This window comes from Scomber japonicus, chromosome 12 (assembly GCF_027409825.1).
Source record: "Scomber japonicus isolate fScoJap1 chromosome 12, fScoJap1.pri, whole genome shotgun sequence".
Taxonomy (NCBI): Eukaryota; Metazoa; Chordata; class Actinopteri; order Scombriformes; family Scombridae; genus Scomber; species Scomber japonicus.
This window is the reverse complement of record NC_070589.1, coordinates 6,842,736-6,861,453: the sequence shown is the minus strand read 5'-3', so window position 1 is coordinate 6,861,453 and position 18,718 is coordinate 6,842,736. Positions and strand designations below refer to the sequence as shown.

Sequence of the window (18,718 nt, the reverse complement as noted above, 5' to 3'; positions counted from 1 at the left end):
CGTGCTCGTATACACCAATGGATTTAGATATACATATTTTAAGAAACAAACAACGATTACAAAAATAGATACAGATACCTAAACAATAAAAAAAAAGAAAAGAAAAGTATTTTGACATAGTCTGTATAAAAAGATGTTCCTGATCGCACAAACATAAGAATAAAAAAACAAATAAAGAAACAATAGTAAACTAAAGAAAAAAGGGAGGAGAGAGAGAGAAGGGGGGGGGGTGGAGTGTGGGGGGTTACATTGTCTCAAAAAATCCATGAACGGTTGCCATTTATTGCAGAATTTGTTTAAGTTTCCCCTTCTTGAATATCTAATTTTCTCTACTTTCAAAAAGGACATAACCTCCTTAATCCACTGCGTGCTGGAAGGAGCTGTTGTGGATTTCCAGTGAAGAACGAGGTGACGTTTAGCAATCATGGAGGTAAAAACTATCACTTCCAGTTCTTTAGTAGAGTATTGGGTATGCTCTTCTGGAAGACCAAAAATGCAAATATGTGGTGAAATGTCAATAGTCTTTGAGAATACCTTCGACATGGTGTTGAAATACATTTGCCAGAAATTTTTCATTCCCACCAATACTCATCAAAAACCAATCCTAGTTCACGTTCCCAAGCCTCTCTTGTGTTGGTGGTCAGATGGCCATCATATGACTGAATAGAAGTATACATTTTTGAGATTAAAGACCTTTGTAGATGATTAAATTGTAAAAGTTCACCCCATGGTTGCTTAGGTGGGAGGTGAGGGAAATTGGAGAATAAAGATTTTGCGCAGTTCCTCACCTGGAAATATCTAAAAAGGTGGGAGGGTGGGAGACTGAATTTATTCACCAGGTCTGTGAAAGAGCAAAAGACCTCTTCCTTATAGAAATCCTCAAAACATTTCAGTCCCTTATCCTGCCATAGGGAGAAAGTGGGATCGGTAAATGTGGGTTTGAACACAGGATTTTTTAACAGTGGGGTTAGAACTGTAGGCGCCATAAATTTAAAGTGTTTCCTAAATTGAAACCATATTTTAAGCGTAGCAGTAACCACAGGGTTGCAGGTAAGGCCAGAGGGGTTTGCAGTAACTGGACCGGTCAGTAAAGCAGAAAGAGAGGCTGGGGAGCACGACTCTGCTTCCAGTTGACACCAAGGTATGCTAGTTGGCATGGACCAGAATGTAATTTTAGTGATGTTCGCCGCCCAGTAGTAAAATTGAAAATTTGTCAGAGAGAGGCCGCCATAGAACTTACAATTCTGGAGTACTTTTTGTCTGACTCTGGGTGTTTTGCTATTCCACAGAAAATGACAGATAATCGAGTCTACTGTTTTAAAAAAACTTTTTGGTAAAAATGAAGGCAGGCATTGAAACAGAAATAGAAACTTTGGCAGAACATTCATCTTGATTGTATTTATTCTCCCAATCAAAGAGAGAGGGAGGGAACTCCACTTTTGAAAATCTGCCTTAACTGCAGCTAAGAGGGGAAAGAAATTTTCAGAATAAAGGGATTTAAAAGACCTGGCTATGTTAACCCCAAGATATCTAAATCCTGAAGGGCTCAATTTGAAAGGAATATCAGACTGGGAGAGTTGCATTGCTAGTTTATTGACAGGAAAACATTCACTCTTGGCAACGTTAACTTTATACCCTGAGAACCGGCCGAATCTATGAAAGAGTGAAATAATGGTGGGGCAGGCACTTACTGGATTTGCGACATAGAGTTATAGTGTTTTTTAACTGAATAACTTTCATTTGAATTTGTGAAAGAATGAATATTGGACTCCAAAAAAAGTTTCTTGCAAGAAGACTCAAGACCTTTGTACAAGCTAGATGTTTTGTAGTTTAGCTTCTCAAAATGACGCATAAAGGTGAGCTATTAGATTCTGTGAGGTACATGGCTTTGTTGGGTTAATATTAGCTGCTGTATTTGAAATTCCCCAGAGCTCATTTCAAAATAAGTTTACAAATGTATCCATGTATGTGTAGTCTATATGCACGTAGCCTATTGTTAGCATGTGGTACTGTAATAAGTCAAATTGGTTATTAAAATGAAACTTTAGCCAAGCCAAGGAGACAATAACTATAACATCATTCTGAAAGTGGTTTTGGTTGCCAACAATAAGATGTTTATCACAGGTTCATAATATGTTTGTGTTAAAAGAGATACAAGTTTTCATCCTCAGGCTCTCTTGGACTAATATCAATGGCAATGGTTACGACAAATGTTTAACAGTTAGACCTGCATGTTACAGCAGGGAAAAATGTGACACATTTTACTTGATTAGATTTTTAGCTTTCTAATGTCATCGAGTAATACTCTCTGCATTCTGTACACCATTCTTGTTTTCAAGTATTTTAAGAGACTTGGTTTCCTAGCCTTTGTCAAATACAAGTATTCATTTCTTGCCTTTAAATCCTACTCTAAAATAAGTTATTCCACAGAACAAACTTAAGGGGACAGTGCTACAATTGTACCACTGCTACTTTCATACGATCAGTTGTGTGTGTGTGTTGCAAAAGCGAGGTGTAAACATTATTTATTAACACATAAAATAAACTCAGTGCCTTTAAGGTTTCTGAACCATGACATTTTGTTTAGGTTAGTTGTTGAAGTGCCAGAGGCTTGGACAACATACTTTCGCAAACACCAATTTTACGATACTTTCTTGTCACAATAGAAGCAAGCTTTGATAGCAGGGTTGTCTCATTCCATGGAGTGCTGTTCCAGGGGTCAGTTGTACCCTTGCGTCTATCCTTGTCTTTGCCTTCTGGCACAGTGGTGTATCCTTGAGTGTAAAGATAACCATGTGAAATTCTTGCTGGCTGCCTTTACAGCAGTTATGATTTAGTGGACAGCCCGAGGACAGAGTGTGACGCACATCAGAGGAGATGAGTGTTCTACATGAAGACGAGCTGCAACAGGTGATTGAACAATGGATGGACAAAATGTGCTGTATAGCTGTAGCCATCTACAACAAGGAAGAATAATACTGTATAGTCTACTGTAAATGAACATGCGAGAAAAAAACATTTAGAAAACTTTGTAAATCTGACTTTTAAGTGACACTCATTCAGTCATCTTTTAGTGGTAAAAACTTTTGCTCTTTGTATATGCATTTTGGTCTCACTTATTGTAGCTCTTCTAGTATTTATCCAGTGAGTGGGCAACTTACTCAAATAACATCCTGGTGAGAACTGAAGTGTCTGCTCATTTATGTCTAGGTGCACAGTCCAGTTTTCTAATGGCTTTCTGGTGGAACATTTTTATTCTTAGATATACACTAGATCTGACTCAGTTCTTCCAAGAGCTGATTAGATTAAATTTAAACTTAATCGTTTAGGTCAGGTGAAATACTGTAGCTACTCTATGTGTAAAGTCTTGTAATGTTTTTTTTGCAGCAACTGTAGAGCCACAGCTGGGGAAGAAAAAGTGAAGAAAGAGGAAAAAAGGTCAGCACTATGGATAGAGGCCATTCCCACATCTGCCACAGAAAAGTACAACTTGTCCTAATCTTAGCTGAAGTATGAATCAGTGATTACATTTTCTCCACTACATTTAAAGGAAATCCCTCTATACAGTGTATGGCTGAATTAGACGGACGAGCTACAACATGAATCATGATCATATTCTGAATAGAGGAGTCACAGTTGTTTTGTTTTTGTGACTATCAACCATGCACATTCAGGGCAATTTGACATCTCAATGATAAGAACAACATCTCTGATTGGTGGAGTTCTATTTAAGATGTTTGTCAGTGTTATGTATCACCTTGGATTATTAAAGTAAGTGTTCTTAGTGTTACCAAACAAGCAGAGCCTAACAGACAACTTTTGATATTCTTAAACTAAAGAATGTGGAAAGAAATGGCAGATTAACCACACCAACAACAAAAAAAGAATTTACTAACAAATGTTTTCTTTAACACAACAAATCAAATGAAGTTCAAAATTCAGCTTGCATATTACTGCATTGCACTATTTCTAGTGCATTCAAATATAATGACAATACATTTTCAGTAGGAACAATTAAGCAAGTCCGATAGTACCCTTCCCCTCATTCCTATTTCTTCTCATTTCTGTTAACTGCCATCTGTGCCTAAATTGGTATGATGATTGCAAGCAAGTGAAGAGTTTCAAAGGTTTTAGACTTCTTAAAGATGATGGTTAGTGTAATTTCTTGTGGGCCGTGGTTGTCACTGGCATGAAGGCATTATGTTTTGGGGTTGTTCATCCGTCTGTACAGTATGTCCCATTCTCATGCAAGTGATATCTCAGGAACACCTGGAAGGAATTTTATTAAATCTGGTAAAAATGTCCACTTGTACTCAGGGATGAACTGGTCAGAATTTTGTGCTCAAAGGTCAAGGTCACGTTTTTGGCCATAACCCAAGAATTCATACACTAATTGTGACACAAAAATGTCTAGTAAGATAAGAAGATGAAGTGATGACATTTTATGTCCAAAAGGTCAATGGTCAACTTCACTTTGACATCATAATGTTCTGCAGAAATATTATACAGTATGTAAAGAACACAAGATTATAATATCTGATGTAGTTAGAAGGCCAATTTACATCCCTGGAAGCACAAACTTTCCAAAGAGGGCTGCAAAGTAAATTCTGTAGAAAACCTAGGTGCCCTAAATCAGTGTTAAAAAATCACAATTGTAAATGAAGATTACATTCTGCACCAGCTTGCCCTTTTCATCGCTATGTTATTTAGGTCCTCCCAATCCATCTGTTGCATCTGTTGTTGTAACTTATAGGCAGCATACTCCATCAAGGTCTATGACAACAACACCTGCTGGACCACAGACAAGTGCTCCAGTTAGTTTTTTGGACAGATTTACACACATACACTAAAAGAACTGCCATAAGGGAACATTGAACTACAGATTTAGTCAATTAATGTCACGTTTGCACACTATTTGTTAACACCGATCATGTAGTCACATATTGTTACAGATGGAACTGGCAGCCATTGTGTGTAGGCCTCACACAGTATGAACACAGAACTAAGTTAAGTTGTACTACCTGTATTAATACAGGCCTGATGCTGACTTTAAGTACATCGGAAGAGGAATAAGTTGGAATCAGAACAGGTATTGAGTCAAAACATGTAGATTTGTCCTAATAGACATAAACAAAATGATTACCATCTCTAATTTTCCTCTGTGATGATGAGATATTTTAAACAGGTTGTTGGTTGTCATTAGGACAGGAGCATTATCCACCAAAATACAACATATAATTAAGTATTACTAGTTTTTTCAAGAGGTTACTATTGGACTGGAAGTGGTATATTTTTATAACTTGTTGACATCTATGATATACTTTCCAAAGGATGTCATACACTACGGAGGCCCTGATATACCAATACCATATCAGTCAACCTTAGGCTGTGAAGTTCTTCAGTCCTCCATACAGTTGACATATAATGTTGACAACTTGCCAGAATTTTGATCTCCTTTTCTTAGCTCTCATCTATTCCAGGCCTCAGTGAAGCAATCAGACTTCCGTCAAAGGTCCCATTCCCAGCTGTCCAAAGTCCTTGTATCTCTGACTTCTCAACATCACATGTACACACAAGGGAAGGTGTGAAGCACCTTGTCTCACTTAAGTTTGACATCTGAGCCAACTGTGGTTTCAGATGTGGTTGCTATTGTTAGAATGCTTGTTATTTACCGAAGGTCACTTGAGGAGGTGTTGAGTATTGGATCCTGCCTCCATGTGTCCTTCTCTTGTCTTGGTCTTTCTCCTTGCCTCCATTCAGACAGTATAGTAGGTAGTGGTTGGTGTGTTTGCATTTAGATCTTGAAGCCTCTTACAGATTAAAAGGTTTTTCTGCTGATGAAGCACTGAACATTGCACAGAGCAAAAGGTAGGGTTTGAATTCCAATATTATAATTTATATATAATATTTGCATGATGTATTGGGTGAAATATTTATGTAACCTATTCAAAGTCAACAATGTGTGCACAGAATGAATGTATCTCCATTTTTTCATGAAATCTTATTACAGTGTGTGAAATTGGAGTGTTATTGTTTGTAATTTTTAACTTTGAGCTATTTTAGTTTAGAGAAAATAAGCAATGTTACAATTTTGGTTGCTCATTTTTTGAGAAGACATTTGGACAAAAGCGTACCTTTCCATCACGGCCTTTGTTATGCTGTTTGTATCTTACTAATGGATTCAGAGTAGCGATATTGTAGTAATGAATTACTCTTAAAGATATATGCTTTAATGATTTAAAAAAAATGATACATTGCATTTTGTATTTATTAATTTATACATACTAACACATCTATTGTAATGCATTTCAATAATATGCTGTTATATATAACTTTCACTTTATCTGTAATAATGTCACATTTAAAAATTAAGAGAGTACAAGTACTTTTGGTCATAAATTCCTTGAAATCTAATATTTTATCCTTTAATTTAGAAACAGCAGAAATCTTAGGACAGAGACCTCATCAACTACCTACAAAATAACAGGTGAGCCTATAAGAAAATGACTGGTAGTTAGTAACTGTATCTGGTATTTTATGTTACTAAAACTGTACCATGTTTGTAACAAGTCAATAATCAAACAGTTACCTCTATCTATATACATGAATACACCACTCTTTTATTGTAACATGTGAAATAATAATGTTGAGGTTGTGGATTTATGCTACAATAACATTCTTTACTGATGGACAGTGAAGTCACACACCTCTAACACTTCTGACTACTGGGTTGTGCTGACTGTCCCTAAAACTTAATTTGGTGAAATATCCTATCCACTGTCATCAGGGGAAATTATACTTTTAGAAGACTGTTCAAGTTCAGCAGGACTTCAACGGTTCGGTTTTAGTATGTAGCAACTGATTCATTATGTCCTTTCCTATACAGTAGTTCTATTAGTAAGATGAAAGTTTAAAACCACTGGCATCATTTATACTTTTAAAGAGAAACTTAACACCATGTGGTCCTCTGGTTTAAGTTCTATCCCCACTGCAGTGTTGGAGAAGTATACACCATAGTGTTGCTACACTGACATCACTGTTGGGTGAGGTTACAACGGAGCACACTTCTGACCCCACCCATCAGTGTCGCTAGTTGTGGTGAGAGGTGCAACACAATACATAATAAAATACATAACTGGTCATTATCTGTTTGGCAGTAATTCACTACATATGTATTAGTGGTATGGCAATGTTGGTGAATGTGCTGTACTGGACATAAAATGGTTCATAAAGCACATACAGAATTCAAAATTCAAACAATCTAAAACTATCTTTCTACCATTCCCCAGTTAAGTCATGAAATACCACAAATATTAACATTTTAATTAATTTTTTCACTAACTATTATGTATTATATTGATACTATACATATACACAGATCATAATGTATGGTTTGTATTTAATACAAGAATCTATTTCCGCTTGTATGTCCATCAGTATGTCACTGTATGTTTGGTATGTCAATGATAATACAAGCAAACCAACTCCATTCCACATTATTTTGATTAATCATTTGCACAGAAGAAAATCCATTTTGTTTATAAAAAGCTTGTGGCAGTTGTTGTACAGTGTAGCTACATTCTTATATTCTATGAGCAGGGTATAGTTATAGTATTGTATTTATACACCTGTTACAAACAATTCATAGGAACCCACTTTGCTTGTTTTTTGTTACAAATGTACTAAGTCAAGGTAAAGTAAAAAAATAAATAAAAAAAAAGTCAAAGCAAAATTTGAGATGCAGATTAACTTTATTCTACTGAACAACAACCACATGCTTAGGGAGACACCATCAGCCAGACAACAGATGCCTCAGAAACAAGAATTTATTCCATCAGCTTCACTCCTCATCGTGTCCTTTCTGAAATAAGAGAAAGAAAAACCGTGAGCAAAATGTTTTCAAAGTATTGCAATGTGTAAAGCAATGCAACAATCAAAACATTATGAAGGTTAATTGTCCTTCATATTAGTTAAGAAGTTGTCTCAGCACTCTATAATTATACTGGGGGCATAACTGGCTACCAAAACAGGCATGTGGTGTGCCCAACATAAAAATAACGTTTTTTAAAAACAAATTAAGAATTTACCTTTGACCCCACATCACGGCTCTTGGCGCGTATCTTGTTGACCTGAGACTCAGCGATGTCAGCTCTCTCTTCAGCTTCATCAAGCTCATGTTGAAGTTTACGGAACTTGGTGAGATGACTGTTGGCCTGTTCCTCCTGTAGACACACAATATCTTTATCAGTGTGTGAAGACAAGTCCTGTTATAAAGTCATTTAATCAAACCTTCATTAGATGTTCTACTTCTCAACTGTGGAAATATGACCAGATTTTGTGCTGTCTGTTCTATATTATATTTTTTTCTTCATACTTTTTTAGTTAGTTAGTTTTCCTAAAATACTGAGAGTGCTTACAGCCTCCTCTGAGGTTCTCTTGTAGGATTTGACTTTAAGCTGTAGCTTGTCTACCAGATCTTGCAGACGGGCAAGATTCTTACGATCCTCTTCTGTCTGAAAACAAAAAGGAACGAAACAATTACAGTTTTGAATACAAATTACACACTAAGTGCTCTACTATTTATTAATTGAATTGAAACTTACTTGATAGGTCAATTCTTTGATTCGTCTCTCATATTTTCGTACACCCTTGACAGCATCACTGGACTTTCTTTGTTCATTCTCTACCTCAGTCTCCAGTTCTCTGATCTGTGGGGGGGAGGAGGGTCATTCAGCTTAGATCTGTTCTAATATGTTCAATATGTCAAATTATAATTATTTAGTGTTTTCCATTAGATTTTTCGCTTGATTTCTCTTGAATGATTGATACTTACTCTGGCCTCAAGCTTCTGCACTTGTTTCTTGCCTCCCTTCATGGCGATGGATTCAGCTTCATCCAGACGGTGCTGCAGGTCTTTGATGGTTTGCTCCATGTTCTTCTTCATACGCTCAAGGTGAGCACTGGTGTCTTGTTCCTTCTTCAGCTCCTCTGCCATCATGGCAGCATCAGTAATGGCCTTCTTGGCCTTCTCTTCAGCATTTCTGCACTCCTGCAATGCGTCCTCTACTTCTGTCTGAAACTGGGCTGAGTCAGACTCCAGTTTCTTCTTTTGGTTGAGCAAACTTGTGTTCTGGGTTAATGCAAAATTTTATCAGTGAATTCCTCAGTAAATGTAAAACAATAGGAAAAGAACTGAAATAGGAAAGAACTGTACCAATGACTGCATCTTACCTGTGAGTGCAGTAGCTGCACCCTCTCACTAACATCCAGCAGCTCTTGCTCAGCAAGTTTGCGACCTCTCTCAGTTTGTTCAAGACCAGACCTGAGTTCCTCCACCTCAGCCTGAAGCAGATTGTTGCGTCTCTCAACAATTGCAATGTTTTCCTTCAGATCATCGCTGGCTCGAAGAGCGTCATCAAGCTGGAGCTGGGAATCCTGGAGTGTGACATTTATTATGAAGCAAGTTAATCCCAGTTATGACATAATACAGTATGTCCTCAGTGTTATTTTATTGTGAATAAAATGCATACCTTCAGATGTGTATGTATAGATTTAAGTTGTTTCTGGGCCTCAGCTGCCTGCCTGTTGGCCTGGCTAAGCTGGATCTCCATCTCATTGAGGTCTCCCTCCATTTTCTTTTTCAAACGGAGGGCCTCATTCCTGCTGCGGGTCTCAGACTCAAGAGAGCTCTGAAGAGTATCGACAACACGCTGTTGGTTTCTCTTTGCTTGCTCCATCTCTTCATCTTTCTCCGTCAGCTTGCGCTCAATGTCAGCCTTGACCTGATTAAATTCCAGCTGGGCTCTGAGAATTTTTCCTTCCTCGTGTTCCAAAGTAGCCTAGAAAGATGTCAGAAAAATGTCACATAGGTTCTTTTTAACAGGATTTTACCTTGTTGTTCATCAGAAGACAGAACAGACCTCTGCCTCTTCCAGAGCTGTTTGTATTTCAGACTTCTCTTGTTCCAGCTGTTTTCGAATCTTCTCAAGCTCATGAATACTCTTTCCACCCTCACCAATTTGTTCAGTGAGGTCAGATATTTCCTCTAAATGTCAAAATGAAACAAATGTAAATGTAATGTTGTAAGAAAATGATTCATCAAAGGTTTTAAGTAATTAATCACACTGACCTTGTAAGTTCTTGTTCTCTCTCTTCATGGTCTCCAGATGCTCAATAGATTCCTCATAGGAGTTCTTCAGTTTGAAGAGCTCGGTGCTCAAAGACCTGGCTTCCTTCTGAGAGCTCTCTAGCTCTGTTTGAGACTCTTCATACTTCTGTTTCCATTCTGACAAGACCTGAGAAATAGTGTATATTTTAGATAAATGATTTACCTTATACCTACAATAAAGTAATAATAATAAATGAATCAATTTAAACCTTATCAAAGTTTCTTTGCTTCTTGTCTAGAGCAGCAGCAGCAGCATTAGACCTCTCTACATCCACCATGAGATCTTCAATCTCATTCTGCAGTCTGTGTTTGGTCTTTTCCAGAGAAGAACATTTAGCATTCACTGCTTCAACCGCCTCCTCAGCATCCTGCAGACGCTGAGCCAGCTTCTTTCTAGATTATGACAGAATTTAATCAGATTGCTTTTTAACTTTTAAGCATTGTTTGTGTGAAAATTAATTTTACTTACTTTGCATCCTCCAGTTCCTCGGTCCTCTGGATGGCATCAGTTTCGTACTTAGTTCTCCACTGAGCCACCTCAGAGTTGGCCTTGGACATGCTGCGCTGCAGTTCAGCCTTAGCCTCCTGCTCCTCCTCATATTGCTCCCTGAGCAGGTCACAGTCATGACGAGCAGACTGGACTCCATGAGCTAATGCATTCTTGGCCTGAAATGAAAGAAAACCTTCATGCATCTTTAGATACCACCATATGAACCAAAGATGTTCTCACTGGTATTTGTTTGCTACCTTGATTTCTTCCTCCAGTTGTCTTTTCAGGTCCTCAATTTGTTGAGTATGGGACTGTTTTCCTCTGGTGAGTTGAGACACCAGGGAATCCTTTTCTTCAAGCTGCCTTGCAAGTTCACCTAATTTTGAGAAAAGAAGAGTGAAACAATGGGTACTTCATAATACAACAGACAAAACACTCTGTTCAAATCAGATACATACCATTTTCAGTTTGAAGCTTTGCTCTCTGCATGTTGAAGTCATTAATGGTACGCTGTCCTTCCTCTGATTTTGTTTTGTATTCATTCATCTGGTCTTCCAGAGACCTGCACATTTTCTCCAAATTATTCTGAAAACATAAAGCATCAACAATAGCACCAAGTTGGGTTACATTTGTCTTACAAAGAAAATTGTAATTTAAAAGAAATTCAGTAGAACAACAAATAATACAAATTAGTACTTTACCTTAGACTTCACAGTCTGTTCCATATTGGAAACGACATCGTCCAGTTCCAGTCTGAGCTCACTCTTCTCCTTCTCCAGTTTCTGCTTGACTCTCTGCAGGTTGTCAATCTGCTCCCCGAGATCAGCAACACTGTCAGCTTGTTTCTTCCTCAGGGTAGCAGCAGTGGCTTCATGCTGCAGAGTGGCCTCTTCAAGGTCTCTGCGGACTTTCTGGAACTCAGCCTCCCTCTTCTTGTTCATCTCAATCTGAGCAGCGGTTGCTCCACCAGCCTCCTCCAGCCTCTCGCTGATCTCCTCCAGCTCTCTGGACAAGTCAGCTCTCTGCTTTTCCACCTTGGCTCGGGCAGCTCGCTCTGCCTCAAGCTCTTCTTCCAGCTCTTCGATTCGGGCCTAGACCAAAATTAAGTAAAACCTTAATATTGGTCTAAATTGTGGTCTTAAAATATCATATTCATGTACTAGTTTAAAGTTTACTCAATTTGCATTTAAATTTTTACCTGCAACTCCTTCAATTTTTTCTGGAGCTGAGCGTTTACCGCCTGTTCATCCTCTAGTTTGCCATTGATTTGGCTCATTTCAAAATCTTTCCTGTGGATGAAAAAAAGTGTAAATTGAACTAGCTGACAAATACTTACAATCTGTTTGTGTTTATTAAAATAGTCTTTTCATATTACTTTTTCAGCCTCTCTTCAAGTTGCTGCTTGTCATTTTCAAGGTCCATGATACTCTCTTGAGCTAACTTCAGGTCTCCTTCAAGCTTCCGCTTTGCTCTCTCAAGGTCCATACGCACTTTCTTCTCTTGCTCTAGGGACCCTTCAAGCTGTGGATGGTCATAAATGCTTTTTTTTGTCAAACTCATTTACCTTTTATTATATACAAAGCCATATGATTTAGTAAATTCTTACATCATCCACTTGCTGTTCCAGCTTAGTCTTGGCCTTGGTCAGAGTGTTGACTTTGTCTTCTTCACTCTGCAAGTCATCCAGCGTTTGCTGATGAGCTTCCTGTAAGGCTTTCTTTTCCTTGGTCAACTTGGCAATCATTTCCTCCAAAGCAGCCATTTCCTCAGTCAGGTTTTTTACCTATTGCCACAAGACATTTTTATGAAGGACTTGAACATGGATGTTATTTGGGACACATAGTCACTTTGAGTGTTTTGCAGTACCTTGTTTTCGGTGGCATGCTTCTCTTTTTCCACTTTAGCTAGAGTTAACTCTAAGTCATCGATATCTTTCTTCAGCTCAGAGCACTCGTCCTCCAACTTCCTCTTCTTAGCAGTGAGTTCTGCATTCATCTCCTCCTCATCCTCCATTCTTTCTGTCAGCTCTTTGAGTTTTGCCTCCAGCTGAATCTTGCTCTTGATCAAACCCTCGCATCTTTCTTCAGAATCACACAGATTATCTTGTTCCTGTTATTAAAAACACAAAGCATGCCATACAGTATTAGGAGACTTGGTGTGATTGTAACATTTATTGTAATGCTTACAGAAATATTGTTAAAACATACAGTTTGAACTTGGAGCTGCAGGTCATTCTTCTCTTGGAGAATAGAGACCATTTTCTCCTCTAATTCCTTCCTACGAGCTTCAGACTTTGCATAAGCTTCTTTCAACTTTAGGAATTCTTCTTTCATGTTGGCCATCTCCTTCTCAGTCTCCGCTGACCTCAGCAGAGGTTTGATCTTGAAGAACATCTTCATCCAGGGCCAATTCTTGACCCCCATGAAGGAACGGACGTTCCACTGGATAACAACTAGTGCATCCCTGTTGATAACAGATTATCATTGTCCTTAAAGATCAATTTTCTACCTCTTTTTAGACATTTTTATCCAAAACCACTTAAAAGCAACACAAGCATTAGATGCGTCAAAAATAGTAATGGTACAAATTCTCTAGAAGCTAGAGTACAGGTGCAATGAGAAAGTGTACTAGACAAAAGTTAATTTGTTTCATAATTAAAGTAATAAAGTAGTAATAATTAATGACTGGATGTAGACAAGTGCATAAGAAACAACAAGAAAGCAGTGGAACAATCAACAAGGTTAAAGCAGCTCAATCAATTGTTTGGTTTGTGTTTGGAGGGTATGTTAATGTTACATGTTAATTTTAAAGTACTGCTTGTATTCAAAGGGGGTTTTTTATGTTGAGAAGATTTGGCTCTGCTAAGTGCTTTTACCTGCGTTCAACAATCTTCTGAAATTCAATTCTCGCCAGAATGCCTCGTGACCGAGCTTGGATGCCAGTGATGATTAGAGCTAATCTGTCATCTCGCATCTCCTCTAGCTGACCCAGCAGTCCAGCTTTGAAGAACACCTTTTTTATAGGGGTAGATTGGATACTCAGTAAATACTTACAGTATCTGTTATTACATATTGCATTTTCTCTTAACCAACATTCAAAATACTCACCTTTGTGTGCCCCAGTCTGTACTGCTCATGGTCAATGTCTAGAGAACCCAGCAATTTCTCGGCAGCCTTCTTGTTGTCGATGAACTGTCCCTCAGGAATGGCATTAGGATTCAAAATACGATATCTTTGAAAAAAATACAACAGATGAAATGTTTTGCATGTTGTCAAAATATCTTTTAAGGCAGTTCTGACAATACAATAACCTGTATGCATCTGTAGTTGTAAAATGTAGTTTTGTTCATCAGACGCAAACCTCTGTTTAAAATCTCCATAGAGGATCCTGTTGGGGAAGCCCTTTCTGCAGATCCTGATGCCCTCCAGCACACCGTTACAGCGCAGCTGGTGCATGACCAGAGGGTTCTCCATGGCCCCAGGAGTTTTGGACTCATTGGGGATGATGCAGCGTACAAAGTGGGGGTGAGTGGACCTCAAGTTGGTCATCAGCTTGTTCAGGTTCTCCTGCATGTTTTGAACACATACATTTTTTTTCCATTTTCATTTTATTACACTACGTTTTACTAAAATGATTATATATTGTTGAAATTGTGAATTTGAAACAAACATAGATAGCGCACCCTGTGCAAAGCTGATACAGTTTGGAAGGAGGAGCCTTTCTTCTTTTTTCCACCACCAGATTCCTGAGCTACATGAAAATTACTGTGTTAAATATAATCCACAGAAACCTGTACAAAATCTGTACAGTAATCTGATCTGAATGAAGCTGTTACATGATACTATTGTTTTAATTTTTTAATTGATTTACATAATGTTTTACTGTTATGACTGTCAACATACCTGAGTCAGCTCCAGCATACCCGGCAAAAAGGACGGCTAAAAGCTTGAGAGTAGACTTCTGGAAAAGACCAACAACCGTCTCATTCAGAGGATCCTTGTTCTTCACCAGCCAGTTGCCGATATTATAGTCAACAGTTCCAGCGTAGTGGACCAGGGAGAAATGAGCTTCTGGTTTCCCTTTCACAATTCTAGGCTTCTGGAAGTTGTTGGATTTTCCCAGGTGGTTGTCATAGAGTTTAGCTTTAAAGGTGGTATCACTGGCTTTGGGGAACATGCACTCCTCTTCAAGGATGGACATAATACCCATTGGCTAAGGAGAATACAGTGAAAAAAGTAAAATACATATTTTGTCATCTTTTGCAAAGCAACAAAATAAATAGATATTAGGTTTCAAGTATAACCAACAGAACAAACTACAGAAATACCTGAGTCATATAACTTGATGATCATTTTCTGATATGCCTGAACAAATCCAAAAACTCACCTTTTCAATCAGGTCAATACAGGCCTGCAAGTCCATACCGAAATCGATGAAAACCCATTCAATGCCCTCTTTCTTGTACTCTTCCTGCTCCAGCACAAACATGTGATGGTTGAAAAACTGTTGCAGTTTTTCATTGGTGAAGTTGATGCACAGCTGCTCAAAGGTGTTGAACTGTAACATAAAGTGGATAACAATATAGTCATCATTACAATCACCTCTCATCTGTAAGGTATTTTAATTCATTATCTCCCTATAATAATAGACAACACTCACATCAAAGATCTCAAAACCAGCAATGTCCAGTACACCAATGAAGTACTGGCGGGGCTGCTTGGTGTCCAGTTGGTGGTTAATACGGACTACCATCCACAGAAACATCTTCTCATACACTGACTTAGACAGTGCACTAATAGCATAGTAGACCTAACAAGGAAATGCATAAGAAAAATTAAATAAACCTTTCAGGATCTGATTTTGGAACTGAACCAAAAAGTCAAATACACTTACCTGGGCAACACTTTGTCCCTTAGTGACCCACTCATTTCCTACTTTGACTCTTGGATGACAGAGAGCTTTGATGAGGTCAGCAGAGTTTAGGCCCAACAGATAAGCTACTTTGTCAGCCTCTGAGAAAGTGAGAATGTACATAAGACATATAAACAAAACACAAATAACTTTCTACTCTCAGCCAGGGTGGAACTTTGCTTTGCTTTCAGGTTTTAATTTGAAACTTGTTGTTACCATTTCAATTATTTTATACTTTACATATACTTTATGAATATTACAAGATCTGATTGATGTGGATGAGTGTGTCTTTTTGATACATTCCCAGTTTATGACTTGCAATGGCTCCAAGGGATATTTTTTTACATTACAGTATTGCTCAGTGCAGCTTAAAACTGGTTCAGATTCAGTTGGTGTCTCAGCTGTGCTTGCCATATGTTGTGCAAGGAGTCACATCTGCAAAGCCACAGCTGCCCTCATGATGTCACTCATTCATTTGTAGTTGTTGATGTCTTTAGTCTCGATGTAGCAAATGCAAAATAAATTAGAATTCAAAATTGGATCTCCTTGTTTTGTAGTCACAATGGAAAAATAAAAAAATATATATTATTAATGATGCACATCCACACAGTGTATGGCAGTCTCTCTCACCTTCAGTGCCATCAGCCTCTGCCTGCTCCTCTCGCTGCTTCTGCTTAAACTTCATGTTACCATAATGCATGATGGCACCAACAGACTTGTAAATACTGTTCTTCTCTTCCTGAGTGAAGCCCAGCACATCAAAGGCGTCCTGAATGAAATCAAAACAGAGCATTTGATGAGTCCTTATTTGTCATACATTAATTTAGGATAAAATTGCTTTGTGAATCAAAGGTTCAGCTCACATCAGTGCCCATCAGCTCTTCAGAATCATTGATGGAGGTTACTTGTGTCTCTCCTTGAGAGATGAAAGCGTAGTCGTAGGGGTTGTTGGTAATAAGCAACATTTCTAAAAGAATATTTCACAAAATAAAGTATTACATTTCTTTTGCAATACATGATACATTAATAACCATATAGTATCTGTACTATATATTGTACACTTACCCAGAAGTTCAGGCTTTTGCTGTGACAAGATCTGGTAGAAAATGTGGTAGTCTCTCTCAGCTTTGAGCTGGTAAGTCACACGGGACTTTTCCAGAAGGTCTTTTACAGATGTAACATATATATATTAGGTTATTATGTTCCAGTATGTAAATATTAGCTGTATAGGTGTAGGTTTAGCTACAGTTACTGGTACACTATTATTTCTTGTGAAATTACAGATTCAAAAGGTCTACACAAAAATAATATATTTTCTAAAACAAACCTATTGGAACTTACACCACTTAATATCAAATATTTGGATTAACATATGCAGCATATTGACTCAGTAGGTACAGCAATAAGCTCAGGGGTTTGATTTTGCAAGAGTCTCTCTATATGGAGTCTGCTCCCTGTATCTGTGTGGGTCTCTCGGGTTGCTCAGAGTTCCTACCACATTCTAAAGACATTCAGGTTAGGCAAAATGGCGACATACAATTTCCTGTAGGTTTAAATGTGAGTATAAATGTGTGTGTCCTATTCACAGTGTACCCTGCCACAGTGTACCCTGCCACTCATATACAGGGATTGTCCCCAGCACCACACAACCCTACAAAAAATACATTTCTTGGACATTGGGTGTGTGGAGGGTTTTAGCTTTACTCACAAGTCTCAATATCAGCAGAGGCCAGCTTTCCTCGGTTGTCAAAATGAATTCTGATGAATTTACCCTGTGAGGAAAAGTAGGGTTCATTTATATTTCTAATCGGGGAAAAATAGAACTGTCAGACCATTAATGATAATTAAGTAGTCTCACTGCAGTCACACAGTTACTCACAAATCTGGAAGAGTTGTCATTCCTGATGGTCTTGGCATTACCAAAGGCCTCCAGAGCAGGGTTACACTGAATGATTTGATCCTCCAGGGTGCCCTGTTTTAAAAAAAAACAAAGAAAGAACAGGTTTAAGAAAAAAAAGTCTGTGGCTAACCATTAATATTTTGGTTGTGTAACATAAAGAAATACAGGCCTTCTTTTCAGAAGCTGCATCTTTCTTTCCAGATGGGGCAGCAGCAATGCTGGCAAAGTACTGAATGACACGCTTTGTGTTGACAGTCTTTCCAGCGCCAGATTCTCCACTGACAACAGGAGGTATAAAAAGTTTTACTTCTAGTCTTTTAAGCCTCAAATATTGGAGAGATTTTGATTGTCTGTGTGACTTACGTGATAAGGATTGACTGGTTTTCTCTGTCTGTGGAGAGAAATGATCAAAATATCAGTTACAGATGATATGACTTCGGAGTTGAATATTTTTTTAAAAGAAGGCTAAAATAGATTATATACCTGACAACATGTATTGGTAAGCATTGTCAGAGATGGAGAAGATGTGAGGAGGAGCTTCACTCCTCTTCTTTCCTCTGTAGGCAACAACCACCTCTTGGTTGTAGACTGGCAGCCACTTGTAGGGGTTAACAGTCACACAGAAAAGCCCAGAGTAGGTCTGAGAAACACAAAGCAGGCAAACAGGTGAATCAATTATATCCGACATAACGCACTTTGATTTCATTTGAAATACGAATGTAGGACAAAAGGAAGGGAACATGTTCACCACGGTTTGGAACAGTCTTTACTTTGCTTCACATTGTTTTAAAAGCTTTCAACTCACGTATATCATCCATGCTGCATAACGCTCTTTGAGGTTAAACAGCACAGCTGGCTCATGGAGGAAGGTGAACATCGCCATGTCTTCAATTTTATCAAACTTTGGCGGGTTCTGAGGGTTTATATCGCACTCCTTCACTGTGACAGTCTAGGAAAAAAAATAATACACTTTAAGTTTGACCAAATGCCTTTCTTTAAAAATGTGTGGATCAGCACTCTCCCTCAAACACTTTGATAATTATTTTACCTTTCCAAACTCAGTCTCTGCAGTGACTCTGTCACCATCACGACTAGTGATGGTTGCTTTGACGTATTCAACCTCCGGGTCAGGAACAAAGCACTCCTTCTTCATGTCAAATATACGAGTTTGGGCTTCTAGACGCTCCTTGTCTGACTTTCTTAGAAAAGAGGCAGCAGGCCCAAACTCTGCCATTTGAGCGTCACCCAT

At 38.2% G+C, this 18,718-nt stretch overlaps 1 protein-coding gene across 1 annotated transcript; it reads right to left on the bottom strand.

Annotated features, from left to right (window-relative positions):
- Nucleotides 1–7,840: 7,840 nt before the first annotated feature.
- LOC128369135 (myosin-7-like) lies at nucleotides 7,841–18,718 on the bottom strand. Its single transcript, XM_053330107.1, has 37 exons — nucleotides 18,518–18,718; nucleotides 18,275–18,418; nucleotides 17,953–18,109; nucleotides 17,833–17,860; nucleotides 17,639–17,747; nucleotides 17,449–17,541; nucleotides 17,278–17,341; nucleotides 16,635–16,733; nucleotides 16,433–16,536; nucleotides 16,200–16,338; nucleotides 15,552–15,670; nucleotides 15,318–15,467; nucleotides 15,045–15,215; nucleotides 14,561–14,870; nucleotides 14,341–14,408; nucleotides 14,019–14,224; nucleotides 13,766–13,889; nucleotides 13,534–13,670; nucleotides 12,866–13,121; nucleotides 12,525–12,767; nucleotides 12,265–12,441; nucleotides 12,034–12,179; nucleotides 11,857–11,947; nucleotides 11,360–11,749; nucleotides 11,117–11,243; nucleotides 10,916–11,034; nucleotides 10,638–10,834; nucleotides 10,378–10,561; nucleotides 10,130–10,295; nucleotides 9,921–10,045; nucleotides 9,531–9,839; nucleotides 9,232–9,435; nucleotides 8,834–9,130; nucleotides 8,604–8,708; nucleotides 8,418–8,513; nucleotides 8,088–8,222; nucleotides 7,841–7,861 (listed from the first exon to the last, which is right to left on the bottom strand). The coding sequence occupies exons 1-37, from the start codon at nucleotides 18,716–18,718 to the stop codon at nucleotides 7,841–7,843; spliced, it is 5,811 nt and encodes a 1,936-aa protein (XP_053186082.1).

Bases quoted from the DNA above. Each gene is read 5' to 3' on its own strand.
- LOC128369135 (XM_053330107.1), bottom strand. From the start codon at position 18,718: ATGGGTGACGCTCAAATGGCAGAGTTTGGGCCTGCTGCCTCTTTTCTA. The intron at 13,122-13,533 runs GTAAAAGCACTT...TGTTATCAACAG, and splicing joins CAGAAGATTGTTGAACGCAG to GGATGCACTAGTTGTTATCC. The intron at 10,562-10,637 runs GTAAGTAAAATT...GTCATAATCTAG, and splicing joins GAGGAACTGGAGGATGCAAA to AAAGAAGCTGGCTCAGCGTC.